At 54.0% G+C, this 13,354-nt stretch overlaps 2 protein-coding genes across 2 annotated transcripts; one reads left to right on the top strand and one right to left on the bottom strand.

Moving 5' to 3' along the window:
• The first annotated feature begins 509 nt into the window (after positions 1 to 509).
• On the top strand, positions 510 to 8,485 carry LGI4 (leucine rich repeat LGI family member 4). The gene is made up of 9 exons (XM_049786601.1): positions 510 to 694; positions 988 to 1,059; positions 1,240 to 1,311; positions 3,178 to 3,249; positions 3,359 to 3,430; positions 3,649 to 3,818; positions 5,955 to 6,119; positions 6,214 to 6,719; positions 7,540 to 8,485. Exons 1-9 carry the CDS (start codon positions 525 to 527, stop codon positions 7,852 to 7,854), a joined length of 1,614 nt encoding a protein of 537 aa, XP_049642558.1. The 5' UTR covers positions 510 to 524; the 3' UTR covers positions 7,855 to 8,485.
• A 756-nt stretch (positions 8,486 to 9,241) lies between these two features.
• Positions 9,242 to 12,716, bottom strand: LOC126027686 (FXYD domain-containing ion transport regulator 3-like). Its single transcript, XM_049786691.1, has 7 exons — positions 12,677 to 12,716; positions 11,780 to 11,812; positions 11,659 to 11,682; positions 10,588 to 10,662; positions 10,462 to 10,498; positions 10,087 to 10,124; positions 9,242 to 9,645 (listed from the first exon to the last, which is right to left on the bottom strand). The coding sequence occupies exons 1-7, from the start codon at positions 12,714 to 12,716 to the stop codon at positions 9,626 to 9,628; spliced, it is 267 nt and encodes an 88-aa protein (XP_049642648.1). The 3' UTR covers positions 9,242 to 9,625.
• Positions 12,717 to 13,354: the final 638 nt, after the last annotated feature.

Genomic DNA, 13,354 nt, shown 5'->3' with positions numbered 1-13,354 from the left:
CATTCCCTCCCATGTGGGCCTCTGGTTCCCTGCTCAGGATACTCTTCTTATGGCCTTTGACCCCCTCCTCCTTCTGACCCTGTTCCTGGGCCCAGCTGGTGGCCAGAGAGCCCCTTTTCCCAAACCTCCAGGGAAAAGGGGCGTGGGAGGAGGGGGAAAAATTGACAAGAAGCTTGGGGGGGGGTTAAGGAGGCAAGAAATAAAGACAGAGGGAGACACAGGCAGAGGGGCACAGTGAACAAGGCTGGCAGCCCGGGAGAGAGAGACAAAGACAGGCGCAGAGAGTGGGAGAGAGGAGACGAGAGGGTCACGGTGACAGGGAGCAGGACACAGCCACCGAGAACTCGAACCAGACACCAAGCGAAAGGCCTGGCTGAAAGGGAGCTGAGAGGAGGGGAAAGACTGGGGGGCGCATGCCAGCTGGCGGGATGGAGTGCTGCCTGGCATGGGCCATGTAGCGGCAGCAGGTTGCCGAACTGGGTGGGCAGAACGGAGCGGGTGAGCCTCGGTGGGGGTGTGGGGGTATGGGAGGGGCGGGCATTCTGCTGCTCTTGCTGCTGCTGCTGGCAGGGGTGGAAGCCTGGAGACCCCCAAAGGGCAAGTGTCCTCTGAGCTGCTCCTGCTCCAAGGACAGTGCTCTTTGTGAGGGTTCCCCAGAACTGCCAGAGAGCTTCTCCCCGACTCTGCTGTCACTGTGAGTGTCAGGCCCTCCCAGGGCCTGGGGAGGGGTGGGCAGTCCAGGACCCCCAGGACTGGGAGAGGGCAAGGGCTTTCAGGAGCTGGGGAGGTGGGTAGCAAAGGATGCTGGGAGCTCTGAGATTTGAAAGGGTGTGAGGGGTGGGGGCTGAATGATGTCGGGGTCCTTGCTAGGTGGACAGCAAGGACCTGTCTCTCCCAGGGTTGGGGGATGGGGAGAAATGGCCTTGGGCGTGGGTCTGGTGTATGGGAATAACTTGCCCCCAGCCACCCTCCCCTGTGTGTCTCCAGCTCTCTAGTCAGGACTGGAGTGTCCCAGCTGAAGGCCGGCAGCTTCCTGAGGGTGCCCTCGCTGCACCTGCTGTGAGTGGGGTCCTGGGAGCAGAGGGAGAGAGGGATGGGGAATACATGAGCATAGCACCTGCACTAGCACCTGGGACCAATGGCTGGGAGCCCCAGCGCCCTAGGCTGGTTGGAGGTGCAAAGCCAATGTCCACATCAGACAGGATGGGACTCAGGTATCTCCTCCTCACTTTCTCCCAGCCTCTTCACCTCCAACTCCTTCTCCGTGATCGAGGACGATGCTTTTGCTGGCCTGTCTCACCTGCAGTACCTGTGAGTGAGGCCAGGATCTGGGGGTCCTGGGGCAGGAATTGGGGTCCTCAGAGGGGAAAGAGGGGACCCTCTGTGGATCCCTGAATAGGTCCAAGTAGGGATTAATAGCAGGACCAGAGTCTCCTGGTGGGACAAGACGTCTCATCCTAGCTAGGACCTGGATTCCTGTTTGCATCCTGCTCTCCCTTTGCCCCCTGCCAGATGCTCACCTCAAGGGGCCACAAAGGGGCTGGGGTCAGAAACCCCAGAGGGCTTTTAGCTTGCCTAAACTGTGGAGCCAATGGGCAGGTGCAAAGAGAGAAATTGTTGTTTGTTTATTGGCTTTAGTTTTACGGCTACACTTGGCAGTGTTTAGGACTTAGTAACCTGGCTCTGCACTCAGATTATTCAGGGGACTGTATTGGGTGGCAGGGTTCAAACCTGGGTTGGCTGCATGCAAGGCCAGGGTCCTACTTGCTGTATTATCATGGCAGCTGCAGAGACAGAAATGTTTTCAATGAACAACTGTGAGATCAGTGGTGATACTGCCCAGGTTATGCTATAGGTGTTGATGGCCGTGGTGGCATTGGTCCCATTACTAATGCGTGGGCAGGGCTGGCAATATTCAGAACAACAGTCAGGAATATTGATCAATACAGTGACAGTGCTATTGGTGCTGCAGAGAATAAAGCTTGAGGGGCTTGAGCAATAGCACAGTGGGGAGGGTGTTTGTTAGTCTTGCATGTAGGTGGCCCAGGTTTGAGTCCTGTCATCCCATATAGTCCACCAAGCCTGCAAGGAGAGATTTCTTTTTTTTTCTTTCTTTTTTTTTTTTTTGTGGTTTTTGGGTCACACCTGGCAGTGCTCAGGGGTTATTCCTGGCTCCATGCTCAGAAATTGCTCCTGGCAGGCAAGGGGGACCATATGGGACACCGGGATTTGAACCGAGGACCTTCTGCATGAAAGGCAAACGCCTTACCTCCATTGCTATCTCTCCGGCCCCAAGGAGAGATTTCTGAGCTCAGAGCTCAGGTGTGCCCCCCCCCAAAAGAGAGTAAATAGAACGTGTGTTAGTGCTTATAATGCTCTAGTGTGCAGTGGGAATGGCTGTCACTGCCAGAGATAATGTGGGTGTTGGTAAAGTTGGGATAACGTTACTCATGGTGATGAGTGTGGGTACCAGTACTGAGCTTGCCAGTGCTGGTGGGTGGCACTGCAGAAGGAAACTGAGGTCACATGAGGTAAGAGCAGGCACTAAAGGTGGTATGCAGGCGCCACTGCCTGTGATAAGGGTGGCAGTGGGTATTGGTGGCGTTGGCCATGAGGGCTATGTCACCTGTGACATATATTGGTATTGCTGGGGTGGGTGATGACAACAGCAGTGTAATGGGTGTTGGCAGTGGAGCACATGGTGTCGCTGATGTTGAGAAGCTGCTCAGAGGGTGCTTGTGGAGAGGTATCAAAGGTGCTGATGGCAGTGGCAATGACCATGGTGAGGGTGACTGTAGTCGTGGCTCCCGTGGCTGGAGACATAGAAAGCATACTGGAAAGGAGAGGATTTTTTGTTTTGTTTTTGGGTCACACCCGGCAGCGCTAGGGGGTTACTCCTGGCTCTGCACTCAGAAGTCACTTATAGCAAGCTTGGGGGACCATATGGGATGCTAGGAATCTAACTGAAGACCATCTGGAGTTGGCCGTGTGCAAGGCAAATGCCCTACCGCTATGCTATCACTCAGGCCCTAAAAGGAGAGGATTCTAAGGTTCCTTTCACTGGTCTGAGAGTGGATGCTGGAGGGAGGCATTTAGCGAGCCCCAATAGCTTATGACTTCTGTGGTAAGTTCCCTCCAGTCTAAAGGACCATTCTCACTGCCCCTTTTCCTCCACAGCTTCATCGAGGACAATAAGATCGGCTCCATCTCTAAGAACGCCCTCCGTGGACTTCGCTCCCTCACACACCTGTGCGTGCCTCGACGGCCTCCCACCCCAGACCCCCAGCAGGCACCCGCACCCCAAGGCCCAGGAGTGCAGCTGTCCGTGAAGGGGCTGATGCTTTTTCTCTCCCCACAGGAGTCTGGCCAATAACCACCTCGAGAGTCTCCCCCGGTTCCTGTTCCGAGGCCTGGAGACCCTGACTCACGTGTGAGGCTTTGGGGGGTATGTGCGGGGTGGAGGGCAGGGGCTTGGAAACAGTTGCAAGGGGAGAGACAGCAGTGTCCACTATGACATGGCCCCATGAGTCTCACATGTTTTCCATCCACCCTGGAACCCCGTTCTGGACAAGAAACGTTGTGGCAAGAGTGTGACCTGCTAGGGGCTGGAAGCCGGGTCACACAGCCCCTCTCGGCCTCTTGTCCCAGGGACCTCCGAGGAAACCCATTCCAGTGTGACTGTCGTGTGCTCTGGCTGCTGCAGTGGCTGCCCACCGTGAATGCCAGCGTGGGCACAGGGACCTGTGCCGGCCCAGCCACCCTGACCCACATGCAGCTTCGCCACCTGGATCCCAAGATATTCAAGTGCAGAGCTATAGGTGGGGGTTCTCCTGGTGGGAGGGGAGGGATGGGGATGTGAAGGGGAAGCATCATGCCTCATGCCTCAAAGCTAGGGCATTGAGGAGACACGGGTCCGGAAGCAAATGCTGACATGGAAATAATCCACACTTGGTTAAGGGGATAAAACAAGTTCAGGAATTTCTACATGAAAGCTCCTAGCTCCTAGAAGTTCTCAGTGAGAGCTGGAGTGATAGCACAGTGGTATGGCATTTTACCTTGCACGCAGCCAACCCGGGACAGACCTGGGTTCAATTCCTGGCATCCTATAGGGTCTTCTAAGCCTGCCAGGATCAATTTCTGAGAGCAGAGCCAGGAGTAATCCCTGAGAGTGACCGGGTATGGCCCCAAAACCAAAAAATAAAAAAATAAGAGATCAGTGGTGGAAAACCAAAGCTGCCAGCGGTCTTCTCTTGAGACCCAGGGGACTTTATTAGCAAGCTCCAGACCACCCCCTGAGGTGGAAAACGGGTGGTCTAAGGCACCAATCCAAAGGATACTTCTATGGGAAGGTACTTCCGACCAATGAGTAATAAACATATCCTGAATAGGATGGAGCCCAGTTAACCCAACAGGGATGCTTAGAAGGTGAGAGATCAGGGGGAGCAGGCCAGCCCTGAGAGGTCTCCTCAGCACCCCAATCTGCCTCCTCTGGGCTCTGAGAACCTGAGCCAGCAGCACCACCCTGAGCCTGTTTTCTCACCTCTAAAATGGGTACAATAAACCATGATAAGACATGTCCACGAGGAGGCGAGACCCTCAGCCACTCTCACACTCACTGTGGCCCAAGCTGAGTCTGTTTAATGTCTGTTCTTCCTGCATTTGATGTCTCCATCAGTGTATTTTGGTAGAACTGTGCACAGGCAGCTGTGATCTCACCCCCACAGATCTCATAGTCCAGAGGGCAGAAGGGAACAATGGCCCAGACAGCAGCAGGAGACAGTGTCAGGAGGGTCAAGACAGCTCATAGAGCATGCACCGCCATCCTTATCCTTGTCATCACCGGCTCAGTTGTCAGTGGCTGGTGCAGAATCTAGACCAGGGCATTCAACAGAGGGTGCCCTCTCTGCCAGTCATCCTTGGGGCCCACTCTGTGCTGGAGGAGGTGGCCATTGAAGAGATAGGCAGGCAGTGTGGTAGAGGCCAGGCAGAACCCTGATTATTCTCTGAAGAGGTGCCAGATCTGGACTGGACAAAGCCAGCTAAAGGATCATGGATGTGCTTTGTGCAATCCCCCTAGTTGTGGTGTGGCAGCCACTCAGAGAAGTCCATTGAAGGGTCACAGAAAGGCAGGGCTGGCTTGGTAGATGGTGTCACTCAGGCCAGGTGGAAGATGGCTGGGCCTGAGTGCTGAGGATGGGAATAGCAGTGGGGTGTGAGTACCAGGGAGATATGGCTGGGTGGCATTTCTCAAAGTTTTCTTCCTTGGAACTTTGGTGACCTTTTTGATGGTCTGGGTCTAACTTTATCTCAGCCATCTGCAAAAAAAAAAGTCAAACCAGTGCCCCAGCTGCCTCCACCATGCTGGTGACCTTAAGGCACCTTCCCCAAAAAGCAAAGAGGCTATCCCCAAGAGGTGTGGCTGCCAGGAAGGAGAAAGGGCAGGTGGCCCTTCTCTGAGTGGTGTGGAAGAGGAAGGAGTGGTGGCCTAGGTTTAGGTGATGTTTGGAAGGGAGAACAGGGTGGCCAGAGAGGTTCCCACCAGGACAGGCAAGTGTCCTGGGAGCAGAATATGATGGCACCGCCTTGGAACTCAGACTGTACACGGCCACCCCTGACCTAGGTAATGTGATTTGGAGTTGGGCGTCTCTGTGCCCAACCTTCTGGTCCTGTGTGGAAAATTCCTGCTGGAAATTTTCCTCCAGCAGGGAGGATTCCTACTGCCACTCTGCCTTAGTTTCCTCATCTGTTTAGGGCAGTCCTGCAACAAGGGATGCTAGGCAGGGAGAGAGACTCATGGCTGCTGTCAATAAACAGGTACTGTGGGGAGAAGAAAGGAAGTGAAGCCAAGATTCAGGACCTTTCACAGACTTGCAGACCAAGACTTGGGGCATGGGGGTGGAGGTGTAGGAGGCTGGGGTCCCCCTGGCTTGCCTGACTCTCTCCTGCCACCCCAGAGCTGTCCTGGTTCCAAACTGTCGGGGAGTCAGCGCTGGATGTGGAGTCTTTCTCCTACCAGGGGGAACCCTACATGGTCCTGGCCCAGCCTTTTGCCGGCCGCTGCCTGATCCTCTCCTGGGACTACAGCCTGCAGCGCTTCAGGCCTGAAGAAGAGCTGGCAGGTGAGCCCCCTTTTGTTCCTGTCCCCGTACCCCCAGCCAGCCCCCGGGAAGGACCTCTGCCCTGACCTGCCCTCCTATCTTGGTCTCTCCACAGCACCTTCAGTGGTGTCCTGCCAGCCCCTGGTGCTGGGTCCGAGTCTCTTTGTGCTGGCTGCCCGCCTGTGGGGGGGCTCGCAGCTATGGACACGACCTAACCCCAGCCTACGCCTGGCTGCCACGCAGACCCTGGCCCCTCGACAGCTGCTGCGGCCCAATGATGCCGAATTGCTGTGGCTGGATGGGCAGCCATGTTTCGTGGTGGCCGATGCGTCCAAGGCGGGCAGCACCACGCTGCTGTGCCAGGAGGGGTCAGGCTTCTACCCGCGTCAGAGCCTGCATGCCTGGCACCGGGACACAGACGCTGAGGCCCTGGAGCTCAATGGCCGACCCCACCTGCTGCTGGCATCCGCCTCGCAGCGCCCCGTGCTCTTCCAATGGGTGGATGGCCGCTTCGAGAGGAGGACAGACATCCCTGAGGCCGAGGACGTCTATGCCACCCACCACTTCCAGGCGGCTGGGGAAGTGTTCCTGTGTCTGACACGATACATCGGGGACTCTATGGTGAGGCTGAGCCCTGAACAGACAGATATGGCAGCACAGTGAATCGCCCTTGGGGATGCCCCTTCCACGCAGACCCCACTAGCCTAAGCCCTACTTCATGTGCTGCTCTTTGCACTGTGACCCCACGAGCAGCAGGTGGACCCTAACTCATTCCCTGTCTCCCAATGCTGACACTGGCTCCCAGATTCTGGCTCTAGACCAGTTCTGGTACTGCTTACTTCTACCCCAATGCCACTTTCCTGAGGGAGGTATATGTGTGTATGTGAGGAACCACTGACTTAGGGGTTTACAGCATGTCTGGGAGGGTTGGGGGCAGGAACAGACAGGCTCCAGGGGGAGGACACTGAGCCAGAATGTGGCCAGAGGTGGGGTGAAGGCTTACTTCCAGAGGCTGAGCTAGCGTTACACCTGGGGTGTAAGAAAGAAAGGAGGGCCAAAATGTTTCCAAGTTTGTGACCTGCTGAGAACTGGCGTTTATGATGGTAAAAAAAAAAAAAAAAAAAAGCTAAAGCAGGGGCCGGAGTGATAGTAGGTAGGATGTTTGCCTTGCAGGTGGCTGACCTGGGTTCTATCTATCTATCTATCTATCTATCTATCTATCTATCTATCTATCTAGCATCTATCTATCTATCTATCACTCCAGATTCCTGAGTGCAGAGCCAGGAGTAACTCTGTGCCACTGGGTTTGGCTCAAAAACAAAAACAAACAAAAAAACCTCTGCTGTTTGGGGCCTTATGAGCTGCAGTTCGAAGCCACTACAAGTTCCCTAAAGCCCATAGCGGCTTCCCTTGGCCCCAGCTGAACAGTGGCACTTTGCAGGTCATGCGCTGGGATGGCTCCATGTTCCGCCTGCTGCAGCAACTTCGCTCCCGAGGCACCCACGTCTTCCAGCCACTGCTCATCACCAGGGACCAGCTGGCTATCCTGGGCAGTGACTTTGCCTTCAGCCGGGTCTATCGCCTCGAGCCTGACAAGGGCCTCCTAGAACCACTGCAGGAGCTGGGGCCGCCGGCCTTGGTGGCCCCACGCGCTTTTGCCCACATCACGGTGGCAGGCAGACGCTTCCTCTTTGCTGCTTGCTTCAAGGGTCCGACTCAAATCTACCAGCACCACGAGTTAGATCTCAGTGCCTGAGACCTACAGGGACCCCAGGCAGAGCTGGCAAGGGGCTGATGGAGGCTGCCAGGGGGTGTTCTGGGTCTCTAGCTGCCTCCTTAACTGCAACCTGATCCAGTGCGGGTGATACCACCGGATAAACCCCAGGCAAGTACGTTCCTTCCGGTCTTAGGCAATATCTTGGCTGGAGCAAATGTCCCCCCCAAGTGTGACTCAGGCTGGGCTCTACCCAGTGCCCAGATACACAAGTCACGGTGGTCTGGAAGATCCCCCTCTCAACCTACTTTCTGGCACCAGCATCACCCCACCACCCACCCAGCCCAGATCCATCTCAACTGGTTGCAAGTGAAAATACCGAGCAGATTAGTCCTTGCTCCAACCCGACCAATCACCTTCAGTGCCCGCCTCCATGATGTCACCCATGTCTGGGACTGTTTCCCAGTGGGCAGGCAGGGAAGATGCTTTTTGCACATGCGTGCCTGCTGCTAAAGCAGCTGGACTGATTCTTCCATCAAGAGCTGTGCAAGGAACTAGGCAAGGGAAGTGTGTGTGTTGGGGGGAGCTGGGGTACCCAGCCCTATCCTCATGATGACTGGGTCGAGGACTGAGAGTGTTTGAGTTCGATAAATAAACCGTTTCTGTCGGATCATTGGGACGTGTGTCTTACTGGGGGTACAGTGACGTGAGTTGGCGGGAGATCCTGAGGTACACAGTATATATTCGAGGAGGTCTCAGGAGTGTGGGCTCGAGATTATGAGGTGCCTAACAGGAAGTTTCAGACACATACAGACATTATTAAGGGACAGGACACATTTCTTTTTTGTTGGTTTTGGGGTCTTTTAGGGGTATACACACAGCACTGCTCAAGGCTTAGTTTGCCCTCATGACTCTGCACTCAGGAATCATTCCTGGTGGTGACCAGGGGGCCATATGAGATGCTGGGGATCAAACTCAGTACTATCTCTCCTGCCCTAGGACACAAATTTCTGTGACTCTCTTCTTAGGATTGTCTCAGCATTATAGAGATATTTTGAAGGGTTTTTGGGCATTTTTATGGAGTGACTCATGGGGACACTTGGGAGGCCATATGAAGTCCTGGGAAAGTATCAAGGAAGTCTGAGGCTGCTTATTTATAGGGTCTCACAGGGACATTTGGGTTTTTGTTTTGCTTCATTTGGGGGCCACACCCAGTGATACTCAGGGCTTGTTCCTGGCTCAGAGATCACTACTGGAAGGGCTTAAGGAACCACACTATATATAATACAGTATAGATTATACCCATAAACTAGCTGGGTTCCCAAGTCATGGTAGGAATACCCCAGTTTTTAGATTTCCTAAATAGGCCTCAGTGGCCCAGCGTTCCACCAGGTCCCAGCCTTCACTCGCAGAAGTGTCTCCCACGCGCTGTTACACAAGTTTAAATTTAATTCATTGGTGGCCTCTGTGACATGGAGGTAAAAGGAGGACCTCACGGCACATACCAAGTCAAGAGAGAAGAAGATTGGGGGTGGGGGGGAGACCACAGGTGCCAACAGAGATTCAGCTGCCAACACAGATTCAGTTACTGTGGCTGCCTCAGTGCAGTCATTGCTTCTACCCCACACCCTGGTCCTAGCCTGGGACTGTTTGGGAAAGAGGCAAGGCCATTTGAGGTTAAAAATAAAACAGAAGGGCAACCTCCAATGACAGACAAGTGAGGACCTCACTGGGCAATCTGGAGAGAAGGAGAAATCCTGAGGTATCAGGCCTGGGACAGGAAAGAAGCTCCATGTGGTGACCTGGTTTCATCTCAGCAGTTATGGGCAGAGCCTGCAGACAGATGGGCTTGTTAAGAGTGGGCCTCGGGCATAAGTGTGCACACATAGGCACTCCCACACCACCCCGTGCTCAGCACATAGATGGATATGCTACATCCGTGCCTCACACAAACCACAAGCCACACACACGCACACTATACACATATCACAGATAAATACTACATGCACCGCTTATACACCAGAGAATGTGGCATTCACAGCCACCACACCAACGTACATACTACACCCAGGTACACAGTCGCACAACCACACCACACTCACCAAGTACACACCGCAAACCCCACAGGCACAACCATACCTCCAAATGTACCACATCCACAGCATGTACCAAACTCACCATTCTAGACACGCCACATCAGATATCAGATATATAATACACACACACTACATGTCATATTCGTGTCCCCCTTGGACCCACTCTGCCACCTCTTACCTGGAGTGATGAGCGGAGGGGCTTCCCCGGGACAGTGGCTGGGGAAACAGAGGAGTGAGATGTGCCACCCATTCTCTGAAGGCCAGAGGAGTCTCAGCTGCCCTGGCTGTACCCACCCTTAACCCACTCCTTAGGTTAGAGGAGTCTTAGCTGCCCTGGCAAAGCTTCTTGGCTCCTTTTTCATGCTAGAAAGGATTGTACCTTCCCAGGGACCAAAGGAGTCCAGGAATTGGGGCTCTCTGGATGATCAGCTCTGAGGAGTGAACCTGGGGCTCATGGTAGCAGAATTTTTCTCCCCTCCTCTCAATCTCAACCCACCCAAGCCTCTGGCTTGGTGTCCCAGATCTCTCCCTGCCCTGCCAAGATCTCCTTTACCTGTGCTGCTGGTTGAATTTGCATTTGCATTTCCCACCTATGGGAGCAAAGAGGAAAGGTCAGGGGCAGCCCCAGTCCTGCCCAGCTGATCCCACCCTACCTCACCCTTCCTGCCCTTCCACTCACTCAGGAGGATGATGATGCCCATGGCACACAGGACCCCAGCACAAATGAGACCACCGACCCGAAGGCTGTGCCAGTCTAGAAAGAAAGCCAGAGACCCTCAGTGCCACCCAGTGGGGACTGTAAGGAGAGGATTCCCAGGTGCATTTGCACTGACTTTCTAGTCCACAAATGAGACTTTTAGAAGAGGTTGGGTTTTGGGTAACATCTGGCTGTTCTCAGGGATTGTTTCTGGCTCTGTACTCAGGAATTACTCTCTCTCTCTCTCTCTCTCTCTCTCTCTCTCTCTCTCTCTCTCTCTCTCTCTCTCTCTCTCTCTCTCTCTCTGTGTGTGTGTGTGTGTGTGTGTGTGTGTGTGTAAATGTCCTTCCCATCTGGCTGTTCTCAAGGATTGTTCCTGGCTCTGTACTCAGGAATATGTGTGTGTGTGTGTGTGTGTGTGTGTGTGTGTGTGTGTGTGTGTGTGTGTGTGTGTGTGTGTGTGTGTGTGTGTGACCCAGGTCAGCTATGAGCAAGGCAAATGTCCCTCCCCACTGTACTATGACTCCCGCCACCTCTACTCTTAACCGAAGGGCAGATGGAGAGTAAAGGCTCTGGGGCAGGGTGTGAGGAGCTAATTCAAGGAAGGGGCAGAGGGTGAGGTGGGAGGAGAGGCTGTGTGGAGCAGTGAGGGCAGCAGAGGGATCAGAAGGTGCCAGGATCCTGAGGCCTTAGCGAGACCAGGGTGCTGAGGAACCGGGGAGGGGCAGAGTGTGTAGAACCTAGGGCTGTAGGAGGATTGGGGCCCAAATAGCTCCTGTCCTCAGAGAAACTTTCTATGTTGACCCTGGCACGAACCATGGCAACAGCTCTGACAAGCTGCTGTGACTTCCTGGCTGGACTAGAATATTTCTGAAGACCCGGATGTACCTCTCTCTCTCTCTTTTTCTCTCTTCTCTCTCTGTCTCTCTCTCTCTTTAGAGAGCTTCAACTGCTGAATACCTCATATAGTCCCTCCCTTTATCAGTCAACCCTGCTTGGACTTTGGACCCCATGGTCACCAAGGCAAGAAAAGGGGGTGGAGGCGGCTCTTACCATAGTAGAAAGGACTGTTTTTATCTGTCACAAAGAAAAGAAGAACATGAGTCAGAAAGGAACAACAGCTTGGAGGCAGGGGTGGGGCGTGGAAGGGTTCAGGGGTGTCTAATCCACTCACCTTCAATTTCATTGGCCTTCAGGGCAGGCAGAACTGGTAGGGAGAAATGGGGAGAGAGGATTGGGGTGGCAGACAAGGGCACACAGCCTCGGCCACCCCATGAGGTTCCTGGCAGTGTTGCTCACTCCTGTCAGTCTGGGACACCCAGTGGGGTTGCTGCCACTTGCACCCTCCAGCCCCATACCTTGAAAACAGGCCAGCATTGTACCATCTGGAATTGGTTTCAGTTTGGGTGCTTTCGGGCCACTGTTTTCCAATATTTCTAGGGACCTGGTGGCTACACCCCACCTGTCCCCTTGTAGCCAGCTTCCTAATTATCAACACAGCAGACTAGAGGTGCATTGTGACTTGATACCCAGGCCATACAGAAGGAATCCCAGCAACGCGAAGAAACGATTGCCAAGGACGAGGGTTAAAGCCTGGCTGGAAGCCTGGGCTGTCTCTCAGCTATGGGGCCTAAGCTCTGATCTTTCCCGGTTCAAGGGAGATTAATAATTTTTAATTAAATGTCAAGCGTGAGCGCAGCACTCTTACTCAGGTACGGTTCTAAAAGCTTTTCCACTGCAGACTTATTTAACACACATAGTGACTGTACCCAGGGGTGCTATTCTGGCCCTCACTTGACAGGTGAGGAGACCTGAGGCAAGGGGCTCCCCTAAATTGCTTCCTCAGCACCTTCACTTCCATGGAGGCTGAGGGAGGAGTGAAGTGCCAGGACCCCACCTTCTCCTGAGGTCCGCAAGGGGACTGGCTGGTGTGGGGGTAGACATTGGTGACACTCTGGCACTCACCACCATACAAGGAAGAAGCAAACAGGGTTGGTGGGGAGCCCTATCAGGCCTAACCGCCACTTAGAAGGAGACTACAGGAGGCTGGAGGTTTGGGGGTAACACTCACCTGCCATGAGCACCAACAGGCTCAGTGCCACCTCTTGCATGTTGGAGCGTGGCCTGGAGGCAAGGGAGGCACCGCTGTAGCAGAGAGGGAAGGAGGCCAAGGCTGCCAGTTTCCTCCCACTCCCACCCCACCCTAGACCTGGCCCTCCCCAGGATAGGTGAAGAAAGGGGGAGATGGGAAAAGTGGAGGGGGGGGTGGGAGATTGATGTAGGAGTCCCACACTCACGAGATACCTGTGGATCTCCCAGGCAGGACACCAAGAAGGACACCCCATGGGTGGGGAAAATGAGGCTCAGAGAGGTCAAAGTAGGTGCCCAAGGTCACCTTGCCAGCAAGTTGCCATGGCAGCAACCCTGGTTCTCCAGCATCTGCTCCTAACTCAGGCCTCTCAAGGCCTTGGGTGCTTTGAAAGTGGGATATTGGGAGGCCAGAGCAGTGGCACAAGTGGTAAGGAGTCTGCTTTGCACGAGTTTGATCCCTCATTGTCCCATATTGTCCCCCAAGCCAGGAGCAATTTCTGAGTGCATAGCCAGGAATAACCCCTGAGCAGCACCAGGTGTGGCCCAAAAACCAAAAAAAAAAAAAAATATATATATATATATATATATATAGATATATATATATATATATATATATATATATATATATATATATATATTGGGGTGTTGAAAATCCCAT

The sequence above is a fragment of the Suncus etruscus genome, chromosome 14 (genome assembly GCF_024139225.1).
Source record: "Suncus etruscus isolate mSunEtr1 chromosome 14, mSunEtr1.pri.cur, whole genome shotgun sequence".
Classification (NCBI taxonomy): Eukaryota; Metazoa; Chordata; class Mammalia; order Eulipotyphla; family Soricidae; genus Suncus; species Suncus etruscus.
Note: the sequence above shows the minus strand (reverse complement) of the source record. Positions and strands in the feature narration are given on the sequence as shown.

What these genes read in the sequence shown, in the direction of transcription:
- LGI4 (XM_049786601.1), top strand. Translation starts at nt 525, where the DNA reads ATGGGAGGGGCGGGCATTCTGCTGCTCTTGCTGCTGCTGCTGGCAGGG. An exon ending in CTTCGCTCCCTCACACACCT is followed by an intron (nt 3,250 to 3,358) that starts GTGCGTGCCTCG and finishes CTCTCCCCACAG; the next exon opens with GAGTCTGGCCAATAACCACC. An exon ending in ATTCAAGTGCAGAGCTATAG is followed by an intron (nt 3,819 to 5,954) that starts GTGGGGGTTCTC and finishes CTGCCACCCCAG; the next exon opens with AGCTGTCCTGGTTCCAAACT.
- LOC126027686 (XM_049786691.1), bottom strand. Translation starts at nt 12,716, where the DNA reads ATGCAAGAGGTGGCACTGAGCCTGTTGGTGCTCATGGCAG. An exon ending in CCTGTTGGTGCTCATGGCAG is followed by an intron (nt 11,813 to 12,676) that starts GTGAGTGTTACC and finishes TCTCCCTACCAG; the next exon opens with TTCTGCCTGCCCTGAAGGCC. An exon ending in GAAGGCCAATGAAATTGAAG is followed by an intron (nt 11,683 to 11,779) that starts GTGAGTGGATTA and finishes TCTTTGTGACAG; the next exon opens with ATAAAAACAGTCCTTTCTAC.